The 22,490-nt window shown below is 41.2% G+C and overlaps 1 protein-coding gene across 1 annotated transcript in view; it reads right to left on the bottom strand.

Moving 5' to 3' along the window:
• Positions 1 to 470: 470 nt before the first annotated feature.
• Positions 471 to 22,490, bottom strand: part of UNC119 (unc-119 lipid binding chaperone) — a 92,417-nt gene continuing 70,397 nt past the window's right edge. Inside the window, exons 4-6 of the mRNA XM_073565531.1 lie at positions 11,247 to 11,349; positions 5,493 to 5,665; positions 471 to 3,764 (exon numbers count right to left, since the gene is read on the bottom strand). Coding sequence (XP_073421632.1) covers positions 3,652 to 3,764; positions 5,493 to 5,665; positions 11,247 to 11,349 — 389 coding nt within the window. The 3' untranslated portion in view covers positions 471 to 3,651. The remainder of the gene's footprint in view (positions 3,765 to 5,492; positions 5,666 to 11,246; positions 11,350 to 22,490) is intronic.

The following is a 22,490-nucleotide window of genomic DNA, read 5'->3' as shown; positions in this document are numbered from 1 at the left end:
ACATTTTGCACCACAGTAACGCTGGATTAATACCATGAGATGGTTCAGAAGCTGTGTAGAACATGTGATGAGATTCCATGGACAGCTGGGGAGATCCAGTCCATTAGCAAGAGGCACTTGAAGCCCACATGCCACTGCTAATGCTATCGTGATGTAATGAGATCATGGAATAGGCAGGACCCTGTTCACATTCCGCTTATCAACTGCACTCCTTTAAGAACAGAAACGGAATTGGGATTGTGTCCATTCTTGATTTAAATGGAAGCAGAGGGGCCCATTGATTTCCAATTCTTGTCTATTTTTTAGTGAATGTAAACGGGTATTTTTTTTTAAAAAATTTTTTAAACACCAAACGGAAATCAACTAGGTCCCTCTGATTCCATCTGAAATAAGTATGCGTATGATCTGAATTCTGTTTGTTCTAAACTGAACAACTGATTAGTAAAAATGACACGTGAACAGAGCGAAAGAACTTGGCATTTTAACAGCTTTTTATTTAGGTTTTCCATTCCTTTAGGAGAGACCAAATAATATTATTCACTCTGTTCTAGAAAGCATCAGGTTTGCCTCCTCCGTAATATGCAGTTTGCAGCCTGATCTAAGTTTCAGATTCTGTTTTCTTGTGGGAGTGTGGGAGTGTCCCTCCCTGTAATACGTGCTGGATGTGAGCTCCAAGTGTATATTTAGAATGCTGCGGTCTTCCTATACAGTATGAACACCTTACACACATTTCCTTTCCATATGCATTCCTTCTTGTCTATTCGCCATAAAACGTAACATACTTTCCACTGCAGGCTTGTGCAGAACACCCTATAGCAAATATTGCGAGAAGGGGATGGGGGGGGGGGGAAGTTGTTAGAAAGAGGAGCTTCAATGGATTTATATATTTTGGGCAGAGCATTCAGCTAGATAAAGAACATCCAGACACTATGCAGCAGTACCATGTAGAAAAGGTTAATTTTTAATGAATATTTTTTAGAACGTTACTTACTTTGCATTTAAAAAGAAAATGATTTATAAAAAAAATTAATCTGTATGATGTCGTAGATGGAGTAGAGGGTATGCTTGCTTTCTCTCTGGGCATGAATGAGGCTGTTTGCAACAGTAGAAAGCTTCCCATAGGTCTGCAATGAGAACTAGGAGATCTCAGTTATATCAGTCTGTTCCCAGCAGCTGGAGATGAGCAGGACAATAATCCTTTTTTTTGACCAATCACATGCATTTTTTCATTCATTCTACTGTTTGATGGCGTGAAAGATTATAGAATATACTGCAAAGAAATGAATGGATTCTGCCAGATCAGTGATAGCTTCTGTGCATCATCATACGTACTATTACAAAACAAGCTGAAGAACACGGGTTTGTAAGGTCCGACATCGGACAGCAGTACACAAGTTACATTTCTACCTGAAAAGAACCTAAGACAAGGTGGAGAATGTATCTGACATTTTAGGAATAGACTCGAACATCTTTACTTAAAAAAAAGAAGCAGACAGGATTAACAAAGACATCTGTGATAGACAACCTATTCTACTATCCAGGAGCTGGCTTTAGAAGTGGTCACTAGTGATGAGCGAGTATACTCGTTGCTCGGGTGACCTCTGAGTATTGTCTTGTTCAGAGATTTAGTTTTCGTGGTCTCAGCTGCATGATTTGCGACTGCTGGACAGGCTGAATACATGTGGGAATTCCCTAACAAACAGGCATTCCACACATGTATTCAGGCTGTCCAGCAGCCACAAACTAAATCTCCGAGCACGCCAAAATACTCGGACGACACCTGAGCATGGTCAGGAAAACCCGAGCAACGACTATACTCACTCATCACTAATGGTCACATTTTCTAGTAGTATTGTATTACTGTAGCCAAACAGTCAGGAACCAAAGCCCTGATCAAAATGGAGTAAAACAAAAAAAAAAAGAAAGGCTACTGAAAAAAAAAAAAAAAAAAAAGGGGATGAACAATAGGATTAACAGATTTGGAATGTTTCACAAATTTCTAAAGGTGACCATACCCAGCAGATCAAAGCTTATAAAAACAATGCCCAATATTAGCTGTCATATGTGCCGACAATTCATTCACTCAGTTTGCTCAGCAGTCTTCTGTCTAAAGTGCATGGCCACCTTATTAACCTTACATGGTCAAAGAACATTGTCAGATGAAATTACACCTGAGAGACAAGTAAAATTATTTAAAGTCTAATTATACTAATTAGTCACATCAAATCATGTGACATTGTCCACGTCCTATTCAGCGACACTGTACCACACGGTGATACATAACATTCCATAGAGTAACCCGGGTTACGGTTCTTCCGTAACACTGGCATCCTGAGCCCCCCCCAAATTTACATCAATTCAACCGGTGTAACACATATACAATATATAGACAGTCAAGTATTAGACAGGTCAACAGACTTCGGGTTCAGCATTATACTGGAAATCTCATACAATTCAATATACTCGTGTTATGTACATTGTATCATACAGGCATAGTCATTACACATACAATGTATGCAGATCACCTCCTTGCAAAAGAACCACACGCATCCTCTGGCTGAAAGTGTATTCATCAGTGTCCATTAATTAGGTGATATCATTAATCACTGCTTATGTCACCGATACCTGGTGAACGGAGCAGACATAATGCAACAAGTCCCCTTCCACACGACGAGGGCACTACGTCATCTTGTTCTTGTACCAGTGCCAACACACGTATCCTCCTATTTATAACACTAGTCTACCCACTTGCATTTATTTTTCCTACTCAAAAATATATTCTGCCCACAGAGCTGATTGATATTACTGTTTTGTGTGTTTCCCTCCTCTTTCTTCGTATTTGCGCTGTATTAGAATTTTTTTTTTTCCATCTATTGAGTTTTATAGTGCTGCCTAAAACCAGGAAAAATTGTATCATGACTGGCAGCCGTTTTGGAAAAAAAAAATTGCTAGTGGAAAAAACCTGCAATATTTAATTGTACTTTTACGTTGAATGAACACTAACAAGTGCAAGCCTACGAGGAAGAACAGATTCAATCTTTGGCTTGGATTTCCTTAACAACGGTCTGGTCCAAGCTGACACATCAACATCATGACTTCTTGCGTGCTTTTCATTTTTTTTTTTTTTTCATAAATACATAGAGGAAAACTTCTGTCCCACGGGAAGAATCAATCCCAAGACAACATGCCCAAGTGAGATGACAAAGACCAGTCCTACGACAATCTTGGAATGGTGTTTAATAATAGTCCATGTTCCAGGAGGACACCCGTTACGTTGGTTCCAGGAGGACACCCGTTACCGTTGAACAGGACCCAGGCGTCTTTTTTTTTTTTTTTTTAAACTATTCACATCATTGAGTTTATCGCCACTTTCTTGTTTACGGCATTCAAATCATTATGAAGGCGTCCATACTAAAGGTAGAGCGTTAGTAAGGTTCTTGCATTTCAGTGTGCTAGACGGCTCGGGGAGTGAAGGGACAGATACAGATGCAGTCAGAAAACTTCTATCGGCAAACGATCTTGTTGCTCGGATTGGTATCCTACATGAAATTGTGTACGATCCCTTACATAACTGCTAAAGGGGGAAGGGGATTGTTTTCAATGCTTCAATATTTTTTTTTTTAGATTTTTTGTGTGTTTTAAACAGCAGGATCAAGGGCCCCCACTATATGAATAATCTGCCTTGTTGTGCATCACTAACTTGGTGTCCACAAAGTAGAAACTGTCTGATTGTGTCTCATAGGGATGGATGATCATTTCACGAACTGCAAAATATAAAAAAAAAAAGACACAAAAATAAAATCATAAGACAAACAAAAGGAAAGAGCTCAGAATGTCTCACATCGCAAAAAAATGAGGGGGAAAAAACAAGGATAATAAAAGTGTTGTATGACTTAATTTAGAGGGATAAAATAATAAATGACAATTTAGTTACACAAACCAAAATAAAACAGCGGGTTATTGCTTTATATGCCTTGAATCCTTAATTCCAGGAATTTAAGACGTTACATTAACCTGTCTGGTTATAATATAACATGCAAAATACTTTTAAATACTAACAATAAGGATGGGGCACATTGTGAAATTAGTAGGGAAGAGGAGATAGGATCAGAAGCCATGTAACTAACTACAGTATTTTACTGACAGAGTAGTAGGAACAAACTTAGGAGCTGTGGATGGAAAATCAAAAAGTACATCGAAATGTATTTTTTTAGGGTAGATATAAAAGTAGCAAACTAGATGAAAGAATAATGACACAGAAGACCCTATGGTATGGGTTTTTAAGGTTGCCCATCTGTGTCATTATTCCCAGTAACGTAGGCCAAAGAAAGTTCTTGAAAATCAAAGTAAGCCACTTCTTGAAATAATTAATTTAGATACTACTCCCAAACCAATAAATCCATGGCTTTAAGTTACTGAATAATTTATAAAGAGATCATTTGGTCTAATACATATGTGGTTATAGGGGCACATTTAGGCTTCTTTTACATTTACCATGTTTTTGCTGGCCGTTTTTGCGGCCCCAATAGATTTCTATGGGGCTGCAAAATTGGCCCGCAAAAATTCCATGGTGCGCCGTGTGGCCCGTATTTGCGACCGTGAAAAAAGATAGAGTCTGCTCGATCTTTTTCAAGGCTTACGGACACGGCCCCCATTGAAAATCAATGGGGCCGCAAAAACAAACAGAAGTTTGTTTATGCGGTGCACCGTCACTTCCGGTTTTGCAGAACACCATTTTTTTTTCCAATACTTCTTCCATAGTATTGGAAACCTGAAAAACGGCGATCTGCAAGTTTTTTGCGGTCCATTATTGCATCAGACCGGGAAAAGTGCGGCGATACGGCCCGCAAAAACGGGCCGCAGTAACGGGCCCAAAAAACCCGGTAAGTGTAAAAGAACCCTTAGGGTGTGTGCACAAGGTGCGGATTTTTCCGCGCCAATTTGGCTAAATCCGCAGGTCAAATGACCTGCGTTTTACCTGTGGATTTAGTGCGGATTAGCCTGCGGTTTTCCCCTGAGTTTTGTCACCTGGTAATGGAGCAGGTGTCACACCGCTGCGGATTCGGCACAAAAAATTGACATGCTGCGGATTTTTCCACGCGGATTAGCCTAATCCGCACTGCGTTTTTCATTTTCCATCGACTATAGTGGTACTGTACAACACAGCAGGAACTGCTGCGGACCCGCAGGGCCAAATCCACTGCAGATCCGCAGCAGAATCCACAACGTGTGCACACACCCTCAGCTTTTACATAATGAGGTATTCTACGCACATAGTTAGAGGTTGCTGAACGAGGCACAAGGAATGGAATGACGCCACTATAAAATACAGTTGATAAGTGTGTATTTTCTTACAAAAAGTCTCTGCCTTCTGGTAAGCATCGGCTCTAGAACACTATACAAACTAAACATGGTAAAATATGCTCATCTTGTTCTGATATTTTGGCGTCATTTGGACATTCACGCATAGAAAGCGGTGAAGAAATACTCACTGAGGTCTTCTGAAAGTTGTGGGAACTCGTAGATATGTTCACATGTGTTTTTACTGCTGGGAATGCAAAACCCAAACTCAAAGTCAAAACTTTTCAAAAGCTGGTCCCGAAAATAATGTCTCTCAATCATTCGGAAGTTATTTATAGGCTTATCACCGACTGTAAATTCAACCCTGGAGGAGGAAAAAAAAAAAAAAAAAAAAAAAAAAGGGAAGAGGGGATGATATAAATATTAGCTGTATAATTAGAGGCGCTTTTGCTGTAGGAGTTCCTGCACTGGAAAGTTCTGGGACAGAGAAAACTACAAAAGGGGGCCACTGCGCAATCACAGATCATATACATTTTGTGGAGAGGATACCATAGTATATTACAACAGTGCATAACTTTTTGATGCACAAAAAAATGAGACTTAAAAAGGGAGAAACTGTCACTTGCTCAAAAAAATAATGAATTAAAGGTCTTGTAAAAATCCCTGAGCTCTCCTTATTCTGGAGCTCTTTTCCGTTCTTCATTGCGGAGATTTTCACATTCGATTCTCCTCGAGTACGCTATGAAATCTCAGCTTTGCAGTCCAATTGGACGTTTCCTCTGCCTTTTTTGGCGACGTGTGCTTTGCCCTCTCCCTCACAGACACTGCCAATCACAGATCTGCAGATTATCTATCAGTCTAAGAAACTGCTGAGTTGTGATTGGCACAATCTGGGATGGAGGAGTAAAAGTGCACACCCCCAGAGAAGACTGTTTTGTGGTCCGACTGGGCGTTTCTTCAAAGATTTCATATACGGAACTTTATATATATATAAAAAAAAAAAAAAAAAATCATTGTGAGTCTCTCTGCAAAGGAACAACTCAGGGCAAAATGGAAAAGAGCAAAATAATTTTAAGAGGTCATGGATTTTTACAAGGTGTTTTAAGCAAGTGACTATTCCTCTTTAAAGAGGTCAACCAAAAAAGGGAAGCATATATCATTTAAACAGAACAGACATTTTATTAAAACAACCATGTTATTTAATACATCATACAAATAGTACTCATAGTAATAGTCCAAAACAGAGATTTGTGGATGCAAAAAATGCTACCAGCAGTAAAGTCACTAAAGACAAAGCTATGGGATGGAGGTACAATAGTTATGTGCACCAGATATATATCCTCATTCAAAATCTACACATACCCCCATTGAAGAAGCCTATGTGAAACGCGCGTCGGGGAGCCTCTGCCACTAGCAGGTCAGGTATTTTTGATTCAGCTGCCATGTTTACCTAGATTCAGGTCATTTTTGTGTGACCATTTGGTCCTAATCTATAGATCTAGTGATCTTTGCTTAATACACTTCTGTATCTTTGAGTCTCACTAACTAGTGCTTCAAACTTATGTTTGCCACATGGTAATACATATGACTACCTTAATCTCCTGTATGGAGATATAATTAGCCTTATGGTATATTTATGCACTTTAGAAAATAATTCTTTTTTATTTGGTAGTTATTCTCAAGCCTTGTGAATTTTTTGGATATGTGCACCTTGGACGTTTGGCATGAGAATAAAAACATTTTTCAACATGGCAGCTTTTTCGTAGATGGCCTTTGATCTGGCAGATAATTGACATTTATTTACTTTGGGGGTGATTATTAACCATCTATTTACTGTATTGTTGTGCACAGTTACCGAAGATAATTTATTAGTTTATTGTAACTTTTTTATTGAATGAGGATATATCTGGTGCACATAACTATTGTACCTCCATCCCATAGCTTTGTCTTTAGTGACTTTACTGCTGGTAGCATTTGTTGCATCCAAAAATCTGTTTTGGACTATTACTATGAGTACTATCTTTATGATGTATTAAATAAAATGGTTGTTTTAATAAACTGTCTGTTCTATTTAAATGATATATGCTTCCCTTTTTTGGTTGAATTCTATTGTGCATAGGAAGTAATTATTAGGCCTTCGAGTATAGTGTACTCTTTAAAGAGGTCTTGTTACCAGTTTTTTTTGCTCATATTTTATACCCACTGCTTCCTCAAGGTTTTTTGAATTTTTTCATTTATATAAAATAAAAAGGATTTAAAATATATAGACCTTTATATTTAGTGATCATTTTTTGAGGTCTTTACGAAGTGGGCGTTGATCACAGGGTAATAGCAGAAGCCTAAACACCCGTCCCCAGGGAGCCCTGTGAGTAACACTCCCCAGACCATAAAAATTAGCAATAAATAAGGTTCATATCTCTAGAAGCTTATGGCAGATTTAAAAAAAAAAAAAAAACACTCAGCGGAGCAAGAAGAATAAAAGATGGGCAAAAAGAGTCCACTTTTTATCTGACCAGTTGTTTTTAACTGCTGACACTGGACTAACCCTTTGGGAAAAAGTGACTGACTTTTCACTATCGAAGAATTTAAGTTTAGAACAGTTAGTGCAGACCTGGATATTTCTATGGCCATTTATGGGAAAGCTCTCTAACAACTGGAAAACAAAATGCCAAAAGGAGTAATTTTTTTTTTTTTCAAATTTCAAAGAGAGTTTGTTCGTATCAGATCTTGGCAGCGTACAGTTTGATATTCACTTTTTCGTCTATAAGGATTGCAGAAATTTCTATGGGACAGCTATAAATAAAAAATACCCCAAAAAGAACCAGAACTTTAAAAATAATAATGTTTGCTGGAGTTTTCCAAAATAAACGCCAATTGACTATTTTTGAGGGCTCCTGTTTTAGCACAGTTTTTATTATTTTGTATTACTACAAGTGTTTGCTTTCGATACTTTAGACTTTTGTGACCAGTCTTGTGAGTTTTATTTTTAATCTAATTTAAATTAGGACTTGTCAGTTTTCCTTACAGGTAACGAACCCCGGCAGTTTTGTGTGGCCCTTCCTGGCTATTGTTTATGACTGCCAACAACGCGAGTACATGAAGTGGTGTGAGTTTAAAGGCGACCTGTCCAGTGAGTATATAGGGGGAAGTATACATCAGGTCTGAATTTTTGAACATTTTGATATTAATGCCTTCCAGATTTTTCATTTTTTGGCGCTCTTTATTTTCTTTCCCCTCTTCCAAGAGCCATAACATTTTATGTTCCAAATGCACATAGCTGCAGGTGGGCTTGTCATTCAAAACTACAACTCCCCCCACAAAAAACACCATTTAATTTAATATTCAATGTACTGGAAAATGGAAATTCAAAGTGTGGTGAAATAAAAAAAAAAAAAAATAAAAAAAAATTTAAAAAAAACTTTTCGGAATTTATATATTTATTTTTTATTTAAAAGTAGAAAAAGGTTTTGCCCGGTTCACCATTTTCCAATACCTGTAATGTTCTAATTTTTACATCAATAGAGCTGTACTAGAGCTTGTTTATTATATGGCAGGCTGATACTTTTATATGTACCTTTTTGAGGTGGATATTAAGTTTTGATTGCTTCTAAGGCTATGTGCACACGCTGCAGATTCTGCTGCGGATCCGCAGCGGATTTGGCCCAAATCCGCTGCGGATCCGCAGCAGTTTTTGCTGCGGTGTACAGTACCTTTATATTCTATGGAAAACAAAAACCGCAGTGTACACAGTGCGGATTTTTCCACGCGGATTTGCTGCGGTTTCAAAACCGCAGCATGTCACTTCTTTTGCTCCATGTAGAGGTGTCAAACCGCAGGTCTTTTGACATGTGGATTTACCTGCGGATTTTGCAAAATCCGCGCGGAAGAATCCGCAGCATGTGCACACACCCTAAGTGTGTGTTTTTTGTTTTTTTTGTTTTTATAAGTGCTGCAGAGACCGAAAAACACTAAATTCTAGAGTCATTTTCTTTTTTTATTATGGCCTTTACTGATTGGGTGTATGTTATATTTTGATAGAGCAAACTTTCACAAACACAATATTACTACATATGTTTATTTTAAAAATGTAATTCTAAATGGTGGAAGAGGGGGCGATTCTAGATTTTCTATATTTAACCACTTTCATTTATTTTTTTTAGTGCCCTTGAGGGACTTGAACCGATGTTGCGAGGGAGAAAAGTGGTGGTGGGGGTGCAAAAGCGCGTGGAAAACAGCACAATGCAAGTTGTAAAGGCTCGCTGCTGTTATAGGCAGGCAATCATCTGCCAACAGTGAGGCAAGCTCAGCTCCTGAGCCTGCAGCAAAGATGGAGGTCCCAACAGATTACATACCAGTTAAAGGAACACTGAAATAAATGTTTAAATTAACCTCTTAAGAACCATACCTTTTTGGGCCTTAAGGACCAAGTTTATTTTGTGTGTGACCATCTCTTTATTCCTGACTGCATGTAACCAGTCTCTGCTCTCGAGATAGTGGCCCACGCATCCATCCGACATTTTATTTTTTTATTTTTCTTTTGAACCATTTATTTGAAACCGTTGATCGCAGGTTATTAAAGTGTAGCAGAATTGCTAATTACAGCAATACAAGGGACAAGTTAGAGAATAAACCATTTAAAGTTAAACACTTAAAAAAAAAATTTGGTATGAAAGAATAAATATTCATGAGTAATGTAAAATGCTTATGATGCTTTTATTGTTTAGCATTTTATTAGCCACTTTAAAAGGAACTTTTCAGTAGATTCAAGCAGGGATGGGCTCTTTCTTTACCATAACAGACTTGTCAAACAAGCCAAATCAGACATCAAAAATCCCCCCCAAGGAGATGCCCCCCATGAGTCTTTTTCCCCCAATCACAAATCTTCTTTAAACTATGATCACTATTCATAGAGATCGGCGACATTCATGCCAGTCTTTGTGAGGCGCGTGTTGAAGACAGATGTTTCTGATTCATTAAGAGCACGTTTGACTTGTGATGTGCGTCTCTCCACAAATCTTTCCTTCAGTCAGTGACTGGAGTAAGATTTGTGGCGTACGGCGTTTAACTCATCATGAATTAGACGAGCTGTTGAGACCCAGCTCTGTCCATTTTGGTGGATCTCGGCAAAATTGGCATCAAAAAGTTGCAAAATTTTTACGCAACTTTGTTTTTAGCCCGAAACCTCACTTTCATCAATCGGGGGCCTAGGTTTGCTCAAAAATGCTGAAGTACAGCAGTTTGCAAAGAAGAAACTGGTCACGGTGTCATGCCGTCTGAGCGTCCTTTATAGGGAACCTGTCACCAGAAGAAAAAAAAACGCTATTAACCAGCAGATATGAGGTTAATCTGTAGGTTAATAGCATTATGAACCTTCCCGGTGTCTGCACTTGGCCGATTGCCGTGGGGAGAAAATTAACTATATTCCTCCTCTCCTCTTCCTAGCATTCTGGTTTCAGTCATGGGGCAGGCGCTGCCAGCGGTTCAGCTCTGGATATGCTGTAACCGCGACCCCGACCCTGCCTGAAAGCCAGTCCCAATGCAGAGCCATTGTCCATCAGTGCCGGGGGCACAGTTCTGAAACCGTGACCGAAACTGTAGCGCTACAAGGAGGAATAAAGTCCATTTTCTCCCCGCAGCGTTCGGCTAAGTGCGGGCACAAGGCAGGTTAATAGGTGTTTTTCTGGTGATAAGTTTTAAAATACTTTGAATTAACATTTACAGGACCCAAATATTGGACAGAAAACCATTCATTCCCCAAAAGGTTCCTGTATACATATCCTTAGATCAAGTGAAAAATGCTCATTTCATTGAATCATTAACGTAGACATGAAATTAATTGCTTGATTGCCCGGGACGATGTGCTGCCGACAACATCAAAACTTCATGCAAGTGAACAATCACACAATCACATAGCACAAATGAGTGAAAATGGGGACGTTACTCACGTGGCTCCAACTTGACGCAGTCGAAGAAAAGCAGGGGTGAATTGATATCTTACAAATCTACCGGCGTTTGGATCTACATCCTTTTTATCACCGTGTTCCCGCTCTACAAGATATAAAGCAATAGATATACATTTAGCAATGTAAAGATTGCAAAGTAAAAAAGCACCAGAATCTTAAAATGAAACAAAGTCTACAAATAATACATTTTCAAAGAGAAAGCAGTTAATTTGTAGATGAAGAATCATCTAGCAAATCAGAAAAGTGTGCACATGCGGAGACGGCAGAGCTCTGTACACGATGTAGTAGTCGTTCTCAGGTACAGAAACACAGCTCCTATTAAACTGAACGGGGCTGGAACTGTTCAGACTTTGCTGCTCCAGAGACAACTGGATATACAAAAAGCTGATAAGTGGGTGCTGGAACCCCATCAGTCTGATCATGATAACGTATTTCAAAGAACAAAACGTTTTAGTCTCCTATCCAAAGGATAGGGGATAACTTGGCGATTGGTGGGACAATCAGCAGAATGAGGACTTTTATTCCTAATGGGGCTGACTTATCCCCGTTGGTTGCACTTGTGCACTGCCACCTCATCTGACGCTCCACTCATTTTAACTGCATGGGCCTGCCGGAAAAAAAAAAAAAAAAAAAAAAGAGTGCAGCGCTCAGTGATCATTTGTTTTCACCGGAGAACCCCTTTAACCCCTTAGTGACAGATCCAATTTGGTACTTAATGACCAGGCCAATTTTTACAATTCTGACCACTGTCACTTTAGGAGGTTATAGCTCAAACACTTCAATGGACCCCACTGATACTGAGATTGTTTTTTCGTGACATATTGTACTTCATGTTACTGGTAAAGTTTCTTTGCAAAATTTCTGTTTTTTTCATAAATAAATGCAAGTTATATCAATTTTCAAACTTAATTTTTGTGCCCTTAAATCAGTCATATCGCACAAAATAGATAAATAATATTTCCCACTTCTACTTTACATCAGCACAATTTGTGGAAACATTTGTTGACCAGCGATTTCTCAGTTTTCCAACAAAATTTACAAAACCATTCTTTTTTTAGGGACCACCTCACATTTGAAGGGATTTTAGGGGTCAATATAACAGAAAATACCCAAAAGTGACACCATTCTAAAACCTGCACCCAGGAAAAAAAATTGAACATTTTACTTTAACAAAAAAATTAGTTTGGAACCAAACTTATTTTCAAAAGGGTATCAGGAGAAAATGGACCACAAAATTTGTTGTGCAATTTCTCCTGAGTATGCCAAAACCACGTATGTGGGGGAAAGCCACTGTTTGGGCGCATGGCAAGGCTTAGAAGGGAGGGAGCACCGTTTGACTTTATGAACGCAAAACTGGCTGGAATCAATGGTGGGCGCCATGTCGCGCTTCAAGACCCCCTGATGTACCTAAACAGTGGAAATCCCTCAATTCTAATTTCAACCCTAACACAGCACTAACCCCAACACACTCCTAACCATAATCCCAAACCTAACCATAACCCCCAACCCTAACCTGAACACCATAACCTCAATACCACAACCCTAACCCCAACACAACCCTAACCCCAAACCAAACCCTAGCTATAACCCCAAGAATAACGGAAAAATGGAAATATTTTATTATTTTTACCTAAGGGGATGATAAAGGGGGGTTGATTTACTATTTTTTTTATTTTGATCACTGTGACAGACCCTATCACAGTGATCAAAATTAACCAATGGGGGGGGGGGGCGTCTGGATGCTGGACTGAAGACACGGCTGCAGAGCTCCTGCCAGGCATCCTAAGTAGTTGGCAGTAGAGCCCTGCACCGGTGATCAGCCTTACCCACGGATGGGTCTCAGGAGGCGGGGGGCCCCTGCGCGCTCAGTAGCAGTGTCTGCTGGCCCTGCGAGCCCTCTAGATGTCTTCCTTCAGCGGGAGCAGAGCGAAGCCGCTGTTTGGGCGCCATCTTGCCGGGTGGAGGAGGCAGCTGAGGAAGGCATAGATGATGCGACGCTTGATGTAATGGAGGAGAGAGAACAGTGGCTGACCTCGGCAGGCGCTGGATCCACTGAGGGGGTAGGAAGAATCTAATAATAGGAGAGAACTCAGGGCAGCACTGCACAGTAGGAGTCCTGCAGGCATTATCTCCCCGGTCATCCTGATAAAGAAGATGGAGGATTACCGCAGGCAGACAGGTGAGACCTCCTTTCTCCCTCAACAGGTCAGTCTCATGTTGTTGAACTTGAGGGTGTGCATAAAAGTTTACTGACTCACATGGAAAAGACTAATAATAATGGGAAAAAAGAATTATGGGCTTCTCAAAAGGGTTCCCCCTAAGTTAACCCCAAGCATCACATGTGAGGAAGATGGGAGTGAATATATGGAAGAATCCACTGATGAAGATGGAGACCATAGATGAGCACCTTTCCCCACAATGGATGAGGTTCTTTTCACGTTTCCCCTCAAAAGCAGACGTTAAAGCTTTAATAACAGAGGTGAACGCCTTAACCCCAGGAGCTTTTTTCAGTTTTGCGTTTTCGTTTTTCGCTCCCCTTCTTTCCAGAGCCATAACTTTATTTTTCCGTCAATAAGGCCATGTGAGGGTTTATTTTTTGCCGGACGAGTTGTACTTCTGAACATCATTGGTTTTAGCATGTCGTGTACTCGAAAACGGGAAAAAAATTCCAAGTGCGGCGAAATTGCAGAAAAAGTGTAATCCCACACTTGTTTTTTGTTTGGCTTTTTCGCTAGGTTCACTAAATGCTAAAACTGACCTGCCATTATGATTCTCCAGGTCATTACGAGTTCATAGACACCAAACAGGTCTAGATAATAAAAAAAATAAAAATAAAAAATGATAGTGTTGGCCCCTTAAAAATAGTCTGGGTGAAATGGTGGATGAGAATGAGGAAAAAGCCAATATGTTAAATGACTTTCTACAGTATTTACACAAGAAAATCACATGACGAATAACATGATCAATAATAACAAAAATTCTCCATTAAATGTCACCTGCTTAACCGAGCAGGACGTACGGAGGCATCCAAAAATCACTAAAGTTGACAAACCCCCAGGTCCAGATGGGATACACCCCTGAGTACTGCAGGAATTAAGTGCAATCATTGATAGACCATTATTTTTAAGCTTTAAAGATTCCATAATAACAGGGTCTGTACCACAGGACTGGCGTATAGCAAATGTGGTGCCAATATTCAAAATGGGGACAAAAAACTGAACATGGAAATTATAGGCCAGTGAGCTTAACCTTTACTGTGGGTAAAATCCTGGAGGGTTTTCTAAGAGATACTATACTGGAGTATCTGAAGAAGAATAACATTATGACCCAATATCAACATGGGTTTACAAGGGACTGTTCCTGTCAGACTAATCTAATAAGCTTTTATGAAGAGATGAGTTGCGGACTGGACAAAGGAAATGCAGTGGATGTGGTGTATATGGACTTTTCAAAAGCTTTTGATACGGTGCCACACAAAAGGTTGATACATAAAATGAGAACAATGGGGATAGGGGAAAATATGTGAAGTGGGTTAAGAGCTGGCTCAGGGATAGGAAACAAAGGGTGGTTATTAATGGAGCACACTTGGACTGGGTCACGGTTAGCAGTGGAGTACCACAGGGGTCTGTATTGGGCCCACTTCCTTTTAACATTTATTAATGTCCTTATAGGGGGCATAGAGAGTAGAATTTCAATATTTGCAGATGACACTAAACTCTGCAGGGTAATCAATACAGAGGAGGACAATTTTATATTACAGAAGGATTTATGTTACGTACAGTAGAAGCTTGGGCTGATAAATGGCAAATGAGCTTTAATGGGGATAAATGTAAGGTCATGCACTTGGGTAGAACAAACAAGTTGTATAATTATGTGCTTAATTGTAAAACACTGGGCAAAACTGTCACTGAAAAAGACCTGAGTGTATGGGTGGACGACAAACTCACATTTAGTGGCCAGTGTCAGGCAGCTGCTGCAAAGGCAAATAAAATAATGGGATGCATTAAAAGAGGCATAGATGCTCATGAGGAGAACATAATTTTGCCTCTATACAAGTGACTAGTGCGACCACACTGAGAATACTGTGTACAGTTCTGGTCTCCGGTGTATAAAAAAAAAAAAAAAGACTAAACTGGAACGGGTGCAGAGAAGAGCGACCAAGGTTATTATGGAACTGGGGGGTCTGCAATACCAAGACAGGTTATTACACTTGGTGTTAGTTAGTTTGGAAAGGGTTAGGGGCAGTAGCGTAGCTACCGGGGGGGGGGGGGGCAGAGGGGGCGGTGGCCCCGAGCTCTGAGGGGGCCCACCGAGCTATGCTACTGTAACTGTATCGGCGTGCACAGCGCGCCCATACAGTTATATTCTGCGGCAGAGCAGGGAGAATAGATCTCCCTATTCTGCCGCCCGGCCGCTATGGGCCCCTGAGAAGGCAGTGGGCCCCCCACCTCACAGCCAGCAATGTCGTCCTGAGTTAATCTGTGCGCACAGGATCTGTGATGAGGTCACAGGAGGGGCGTAGTCAGGGGGGGGTCACATGATCAGGGGCTTCAGTGGCTGGCTGCAGGACTCTGCTGTGCTGGTTGTCATTGGTGCTGGATGAGGTGAAGTTTCTGTGTGGGGTCAGGAGGGGTTTACAGCCAGGTGGATGTAGCAGAGCTGAGTGTGTATTAGGTGTACAGAGCGGAGCCGTGTGTGTAGAAGGTGTACGGAGCAGAGATATGCATGTATGACGTGTACAAAGGAGCGGAGCCGCATGTGTATGGTGTGAGCGGAGCAGTTTGTGTACGGAGTGGAGTCAAGTGTGTATGGGGTGTACAGAGCAGAGCCATGTGTGAACGGGGTGTACGGAGCGGAGCCGTGTGTGCGGGGTGTACGGAGTGGAGCCGTGTGTGCAAGGTGTACAGATTAGAGCCGTATGTGTACGAGGTGTATGGTGCGGAGCCGCGTGTGTATGGGGTGTGCGGAGCAGAGCCGTGTGTGTACAAAGTGTGCGGAGCCAGGTGTGTACAAGGTGTACAGAGCGGAGCCGCATGTGTACAGCGTGTACGGAGCAGAGCCGAGTGTGCACGGGGTGTAGGGAGCCGAGCTGCATGTGTACAAGGTGTACGGAGCAGAGCCACATGTGTACAAGTGCATGGAGCGGAGCCAGGTGTGTACAAGGTGTACGAAGCGGAGCCGCATTTGTACAGCGTGTACGTAGCAGAGGCGCGTGTGTACAGCGTGTACGTAGCAGAGGCGTGTGTGAACAGCGTGTACGTAGCAGAGGTGCGTGTGTACAAGGTGTACGGAACAGAGCTGCGTGTGTGCAAGGTGTACAGAACAGAGCCGCATGTGTACAAAGTGTACGGAATAGAGCCGTGTGTTTATAGGGGGTGTGGAGCAGAGCCGTGTGTGTATAGGTGGTATCAGGTGCAGTAATAGGGACACGTACGGCAGCAGTGGCTCAGCATTGGGGTATCACGTGCAGTAATAGGGACACATACGGCAGCAGCAGCTCAGCACTGGGGTATCAGGTGCAGTAATAGGGACACATACGGCAGCAGCAGCTCAGCATTGGGGTATCAGGTGCAGTAATAGGGACACATACGGCAGCAGCAGCTCAGCATTGGGGTATCAGGTGCAGTAATAGGGACACATACGGCAGCAGCGGCTCAGTATTGGGGTATCAAGTGCAGTAATAGCGACACATACGGCAGCAGAGGCTCAGTATTGGGGTATCAGGTGCAGTAATAGGGACATATACGGCAGCGGCGGCTCAGTACTGGTGTATCAGGTGCAGTAATAGGGACACATACGACAGCAGAGGCTCAGTATTGGGGTATCAAGTGCAGTAATAGGGACACATACGGCAGCAGCGGCTCAGCATTGGGGTATCAGCAGGATAAGAGGTTTGTGCAGGTTGGGGATACATGGTGATGGGGCTGGAATATGAGAAGTGAAACGTGTCGTCGTTGTATTCTCTGTAGCCGAGTCCTGGCTGGAGGAGTGGTCATGTCGGTCTGGGCCAGATGGAAAAGACGTGAAAAGTGACCGATTCCATCAGAAAGAATGTCAGCGGTAAGACACCAACTATACGTATGCAGTAATCACTTATATGTTTTGTAGGACTGGTATTTACCACTGACCATATGGCTGTGATATCCATGTTGGTCTTTATATAGGGATTATTTTCAGTAACAGCGCAGTCATCTCCTACATCCACTATTAGGGTGCGTCACCGAGTTGTAATCAAAGTTACCTAGTTAGGGGCCCACTCAGAAGTTTCGCCCCCCCTGAACCGAAACCCTAGCTTACGCCTCTGGTTAGGGATGAAATTATTACAATGTATAAATATATGAAGGGACAGTACAAAGTCCTTTCTAATGATCTTTTTACTCTTAGACCTGTGACAGGGACAAGGGGGCATCCTCTACGTCTGGAGGAAAGAAGGTTTAAGCATCCTCACATACGCAGATTCTTTACTGCAAGAGCAGTGAGATTATGGAACTCTCTGCCATATGATGTTGTAATAAGTGATTCCCTACTAATATTTAAGAGGCGACTGGATGCCTTTCTTGAAAGGTATGTTACAGGGTATATATGCTAGATTCCTTGATAGGGCGTTGATCCAGGGAACTAGTCCGATTGCTGTATGTGGAGTCGGAAAAAGGAATTTTTTCCCCAATGTGGAGCTTAGTGTTTGCCGTATTGGGATTTTTTGCCTTCCTCTGGATCAACATGTTAGGATATGGGTTGAACTAGATGGACCTAAAGTCTCCCCCTTCAACCTTAAATACTATGTTACATTACAAAAAAAAAAATATAATTCTTAGGCCTTTGCTGTACATCCTGAAAGACTTTAAAATCCCTTACAGGTGGAGTTTTCCTTTCGCTTTATCAGCCCGGAGAGAGGGTATATCAGCGACACCGAGATCCATGGAGGACGTTCCAGCCTTCTGTGATACATTGGGACTTCAAGTCCTTAAGATTCCAGATTGGCACGTTCCGGCCACTTTGGGTCCACCTCCGCCAAATGGTTTGGTCACAGAAAAGGAGAAAGGATCATATGAAGGGTGGAGGTGACAAGAAAGGAGCACCACAAAAAGGATCTTGGTGACTTATCAGTTTTAAATTAATCTGTTTTTGATGGTCTTTTACTCCTATATTGCAAGATTCAGCTGATAGAAGTTGTATACAGTACAAACCAAAAGTTTGGACACACCTTCTCATTCAAAGAGTTTTCTTTATTTTTCATGACTATGAAAATTGTAGATTCACTCTGAAGGCATCAAAACTATGAGTTAACACATGTGGAATTATATAATTAACAAAAAAGTGTGAAACAACTGAAAATATGTCTTATATTCTAGGTTCTTCAAAGTAGCCACCTTTTGCTTTGATTACTGCTTTGCACACTCTTGGCATTCTCTTGATGAGCTTCAAAAGGTAGTCACCGGAAATGGTTTTCACATCACAGGTGTGCTCTGTCAGGTTTAATAAGTGGGATTTCTTGCCTTATAAATGGGGTTGGGACCATCAGTTGTGTTGCGCAGAAGTCTGGTGGCTACACAGCTGATAGTCCTACTGAATAGACTGTTAGAATTTGTATTGTGGCAAGAAAAAAGCAGCTAAGTAAAGAAAAACGAGTGGCCATCATTACTTTAAGAAATGAGTCAGTCAGTCAGTCCGAAAAATTTCGAAAGTGTCCCCAAGTGCAGTGGCAAAAAACCATCAAGCGCTACAAAGAAACTGGCTCGCATGTAGACCGCCCCAGGAAAGGAAGACCAAGAGTCACCTCTGCTGTGGAGGATAAGTTCATCCGAGTCACCAGCCTCAGAAATCGCAGGTTAACAGCAGCTCAGATTAGAGTCCAGGTCAATGCCACACAGAGTTCTAGCAGCAGACACATCTCTACAACAACTGTTAAAAGGAGACTTTATGCAGCAGGCCTTCATGGTAAAATAGCTGCTAGGAAACCACTGCTAAGGACAGGCAACAAGCAGAAGAGACTTGTTTGGGCTAAAGAACACAATGAACGGACATTAGACCAGTGGAAATCTGTGCTTTGGTCTGATGAGTCCAAATTTGAGATCTTTAGTTCCAACCACTGTGTCTTTATGCGACGCAGAAAAGGTGAACGGATGAATTCTACATGCCTGGTTCCCACCGTGAAACATGGAGGAGGAGGTGTGGGGGTGCTTTGCTGGTGACACTGTTGGGGATTTATACAAAATTTAAGGCATGCTGAACCAGCCTGGCTACCACAGCATCTTGCAGCGGCATGCTATTCCATCCGGTTTGCATTTAGTTGGACCATCATTTATTTTTCAACAGGACAAATGACCCCAAACACACCTCCAGGCTGTGTAAGGGCTATTTGACCAAGAAAGAGTGATGGGGTGCTACGCCAAATGACCTGGCCTCCACAGTCACCAGACCTGAACCCAATCGAGATGGTTTGGGGTGAGCTGGACCGCAGAGTGAAGGCAAAAGGGCCAACAAATGCTAAGCATCTCTGGGAACTCCTTCAAGACTGTTGGAAGACCATTTCCGGTGACTACCTCTTGAAGCTCATCAAGAGAATGCCAAGAGTGTGCAAAGCAGTATTCAAAGCAAAAGGTGGCTACTTTGAAAAACCTAGAATATAAGACATATTTTCAGTTGTTTCACACTTTTTTGTTAATTATATAATTCCACATGTGTTAATTCATAGTTTTGATGCCTTCAGAGTGAATCTACAGTTTTCACAGTCATGAAAATAAAGAAAACTCTTTGAATGAGAAGGTGTGTCCAAACTTTTGGTCTGTACTGTATATCTCTTTAAAAGTGTTTGCCGATGCGGACTCACATTTCTAATATTCCTTCAATTTTTGAAAGCAGATTTTTTATTTCTTTTATGAAAGTGGGAAATCCTACAAGATATAGATAATATTTGCCTGGGGAAGCCCTGGTTTGTCCTGGAGTAGAGGACAGTTCCGTTTTTTTTTTTCTCTTTTGTGCTTCTCCTCCATGTAGGTTAAACGCTGGGCTAGGTCTCCATGAAAATTCACTTCAGTGGCTAAGGGGAATTATTTTCACCCTACCTGATGGGTTTGGTTTGTTCCACAGGTATAGCCACAGACCAGGTAATTTGTTCCTAGGAACTATGGATCTTTAATTTTTAAAGTTAGCAATTGCCTTTTATATTTTTCTTCATTCTTCTCTATGTTGTCCTCATCTTACCCTGTCCCTAGTGTTTCTTCCCTATCCATTCGTCTGGATACAGTCTCTAGAGAAGGCGATGCAGAACGTTCTGAAAAGGTTGGTCCATCACTTCATGCTGGAGGCACTGGGAGAGTTGAGGTTCAAGTGAGTAACCTAATTTTGCTCCATGACACACATAATATCTTTGAATGTTAGGGGTCTTATCTCCCCTAGAAAAAGGAGACTCACCCTCCAGGAACTGAAAAATCAGAGGGCCGATAATGCGTCTCTTGGAGAAACACTATGATAAGGCGGACACCTTTAAATTTGCCTCTAACACTTTCCCTACATCTTATTCTGCTTTTAATGATAATAAAAGAGGGGGAGTGGCAATATTAATATCATCAAAATGCCCCTTGCAAGTAAACAATACATACATTGACCCCCGGGGGAGATTTGTAATCTTAGAACACTCTCTGAGGGGCAGGTCTGTCATTGTATTTAATCTATATGCTCCAAAAACAGGTCAGAGAATTCAAAAACTTTTGCCAGCAGCCTTATTGGTGGGTGGCAATTTTAATGTCCCCTTCTCAGAGATATTTGAAAGACTATCAAAAATAAACCCCCTTCACAAAATCTAATTAGAATGGCAAGAGAATTTAGAAAACTAATTAGGATGAATTCCTTATTTGATCTATGTAGAACAGACCATCCAAGGGACAGGGCCCTTCTCCTTTTACTCTCCCCCTCATCAAATACTGACCCTTAGAATGATGGAGCCAATATGGGTCAAATTACCTGGTCTGACCACGCTCCGGTTGTGTTGAACCTTACATCCACTCAACCGTGTACTAGGACTTGTTATTGGCGATTGAATGAGTTTCTTATTAAGGACCCAGCTATTCGGAAGACCTTATTGGACCATCTCACTGACTTCTTCCGTCTGAATGAGGGATCGGTGTCTTCCCCTTCAGTAACTGTGGAAAGCTCACAAGGTGGGCCAAAAGGGGGTATTGTATCCATATGGTTCCAGATAAAAAAAAAAAAAAAAAGGCTAAAATTGATTTTAATAAATTAACCTCTAAATTAACTAAAGAGGAACATAGATTAGCCGTTTCTCCTTCCGTGAAGGTTTTGAATAAAGTTGTGGGGATCAGAAACAAACTAAAACACTTTTCAATGCGTAACACAGAAAAATGCCTTCTTTACACAAAGCAAAAATATTACAAAAAGGGTAATAATGCCCATACGCTTTTAGCTAGAATGATGAAAGATAGAACTGTGAACTCCTATCCCCAGGCACTGAGAGGGACTGATGGCACGATCCATTATAATCCAACCGAAATTTCGAATCCATTCTATAATTTTTTTTCTAGGAAATTGTATAACCTACAAGATACTCTCCCCATAAATAGGATTGATAGAACTAGGGCATTGGAACAAATTTTTAATCAAGCCTAAACCTCCTGGTTCTCCCTTCGGAGGCCCAAATTTTTCTTAACCAACAAGTGTCACAGGAGGAGGTTGTAGATATTTTGAAAGATCTTCCTTTGGGTAAATCTCCTGTACCGGATAGGTTGACATATTTATACTACCAGATCTTTACACAGGAGCTCTCTCCCCACATGGTCAGAATGTTTAATTCCTTTTTGGAAGTCTCTCCCATCCCAGACTCGATGTCACATTCCCATCTAATTCTCATCCCAAAACAAGGGAAAATATCAAAATATCGTCCGATTGATTAAACTCTGATCTGAAAATTTTCACTTGCATACTGGCCATCAGACTAAAACGTTGGCTTCCTTAGCTTATTAATAAGGATCAAGTAGGTTTTGTCCTTAATCGCCAAGGAGGGGATAATACCAGACAGGCAATAGATTTGATAGAAGTTGCCAATAGTAATCTTCAGTCCTTTATATTAAGTTTAGATGCAGAGAAAGCATTTGAACGCCTAATTTGGTCTTTTCTGTTTGAGAACCTGAAGATCTTTGGCATTTCGGGTCCTTTCTTGACAGCCATAGGGGGGTAATTTACAGTTCCTCTTCGGCCTCAATTATGCTT

This window comes from Dendrobates tinctorius, unplaced genomic scaffold, assembly GCF_039654945.1.
Source record: "Dendrobates tinctorius isolate UK_male_01 unplaced genomic scaffold, ASM3965494v1 ptg000016l, whole genome shotgun sequence".
In the NCBI taxonomy this organism is placed as follows: domain Eukaryota; kingdom Metazoa; phylum Chordata; class Amphibia; order Anura; family Dendrobatidae; genus Dendrobates; species Dendrobates tinctorius.
The sequence above is the reverse complement of the archived record's forward strand: the minus strand, read 5'-3'. Positions and strand labels throughout refer to the sequence as shown.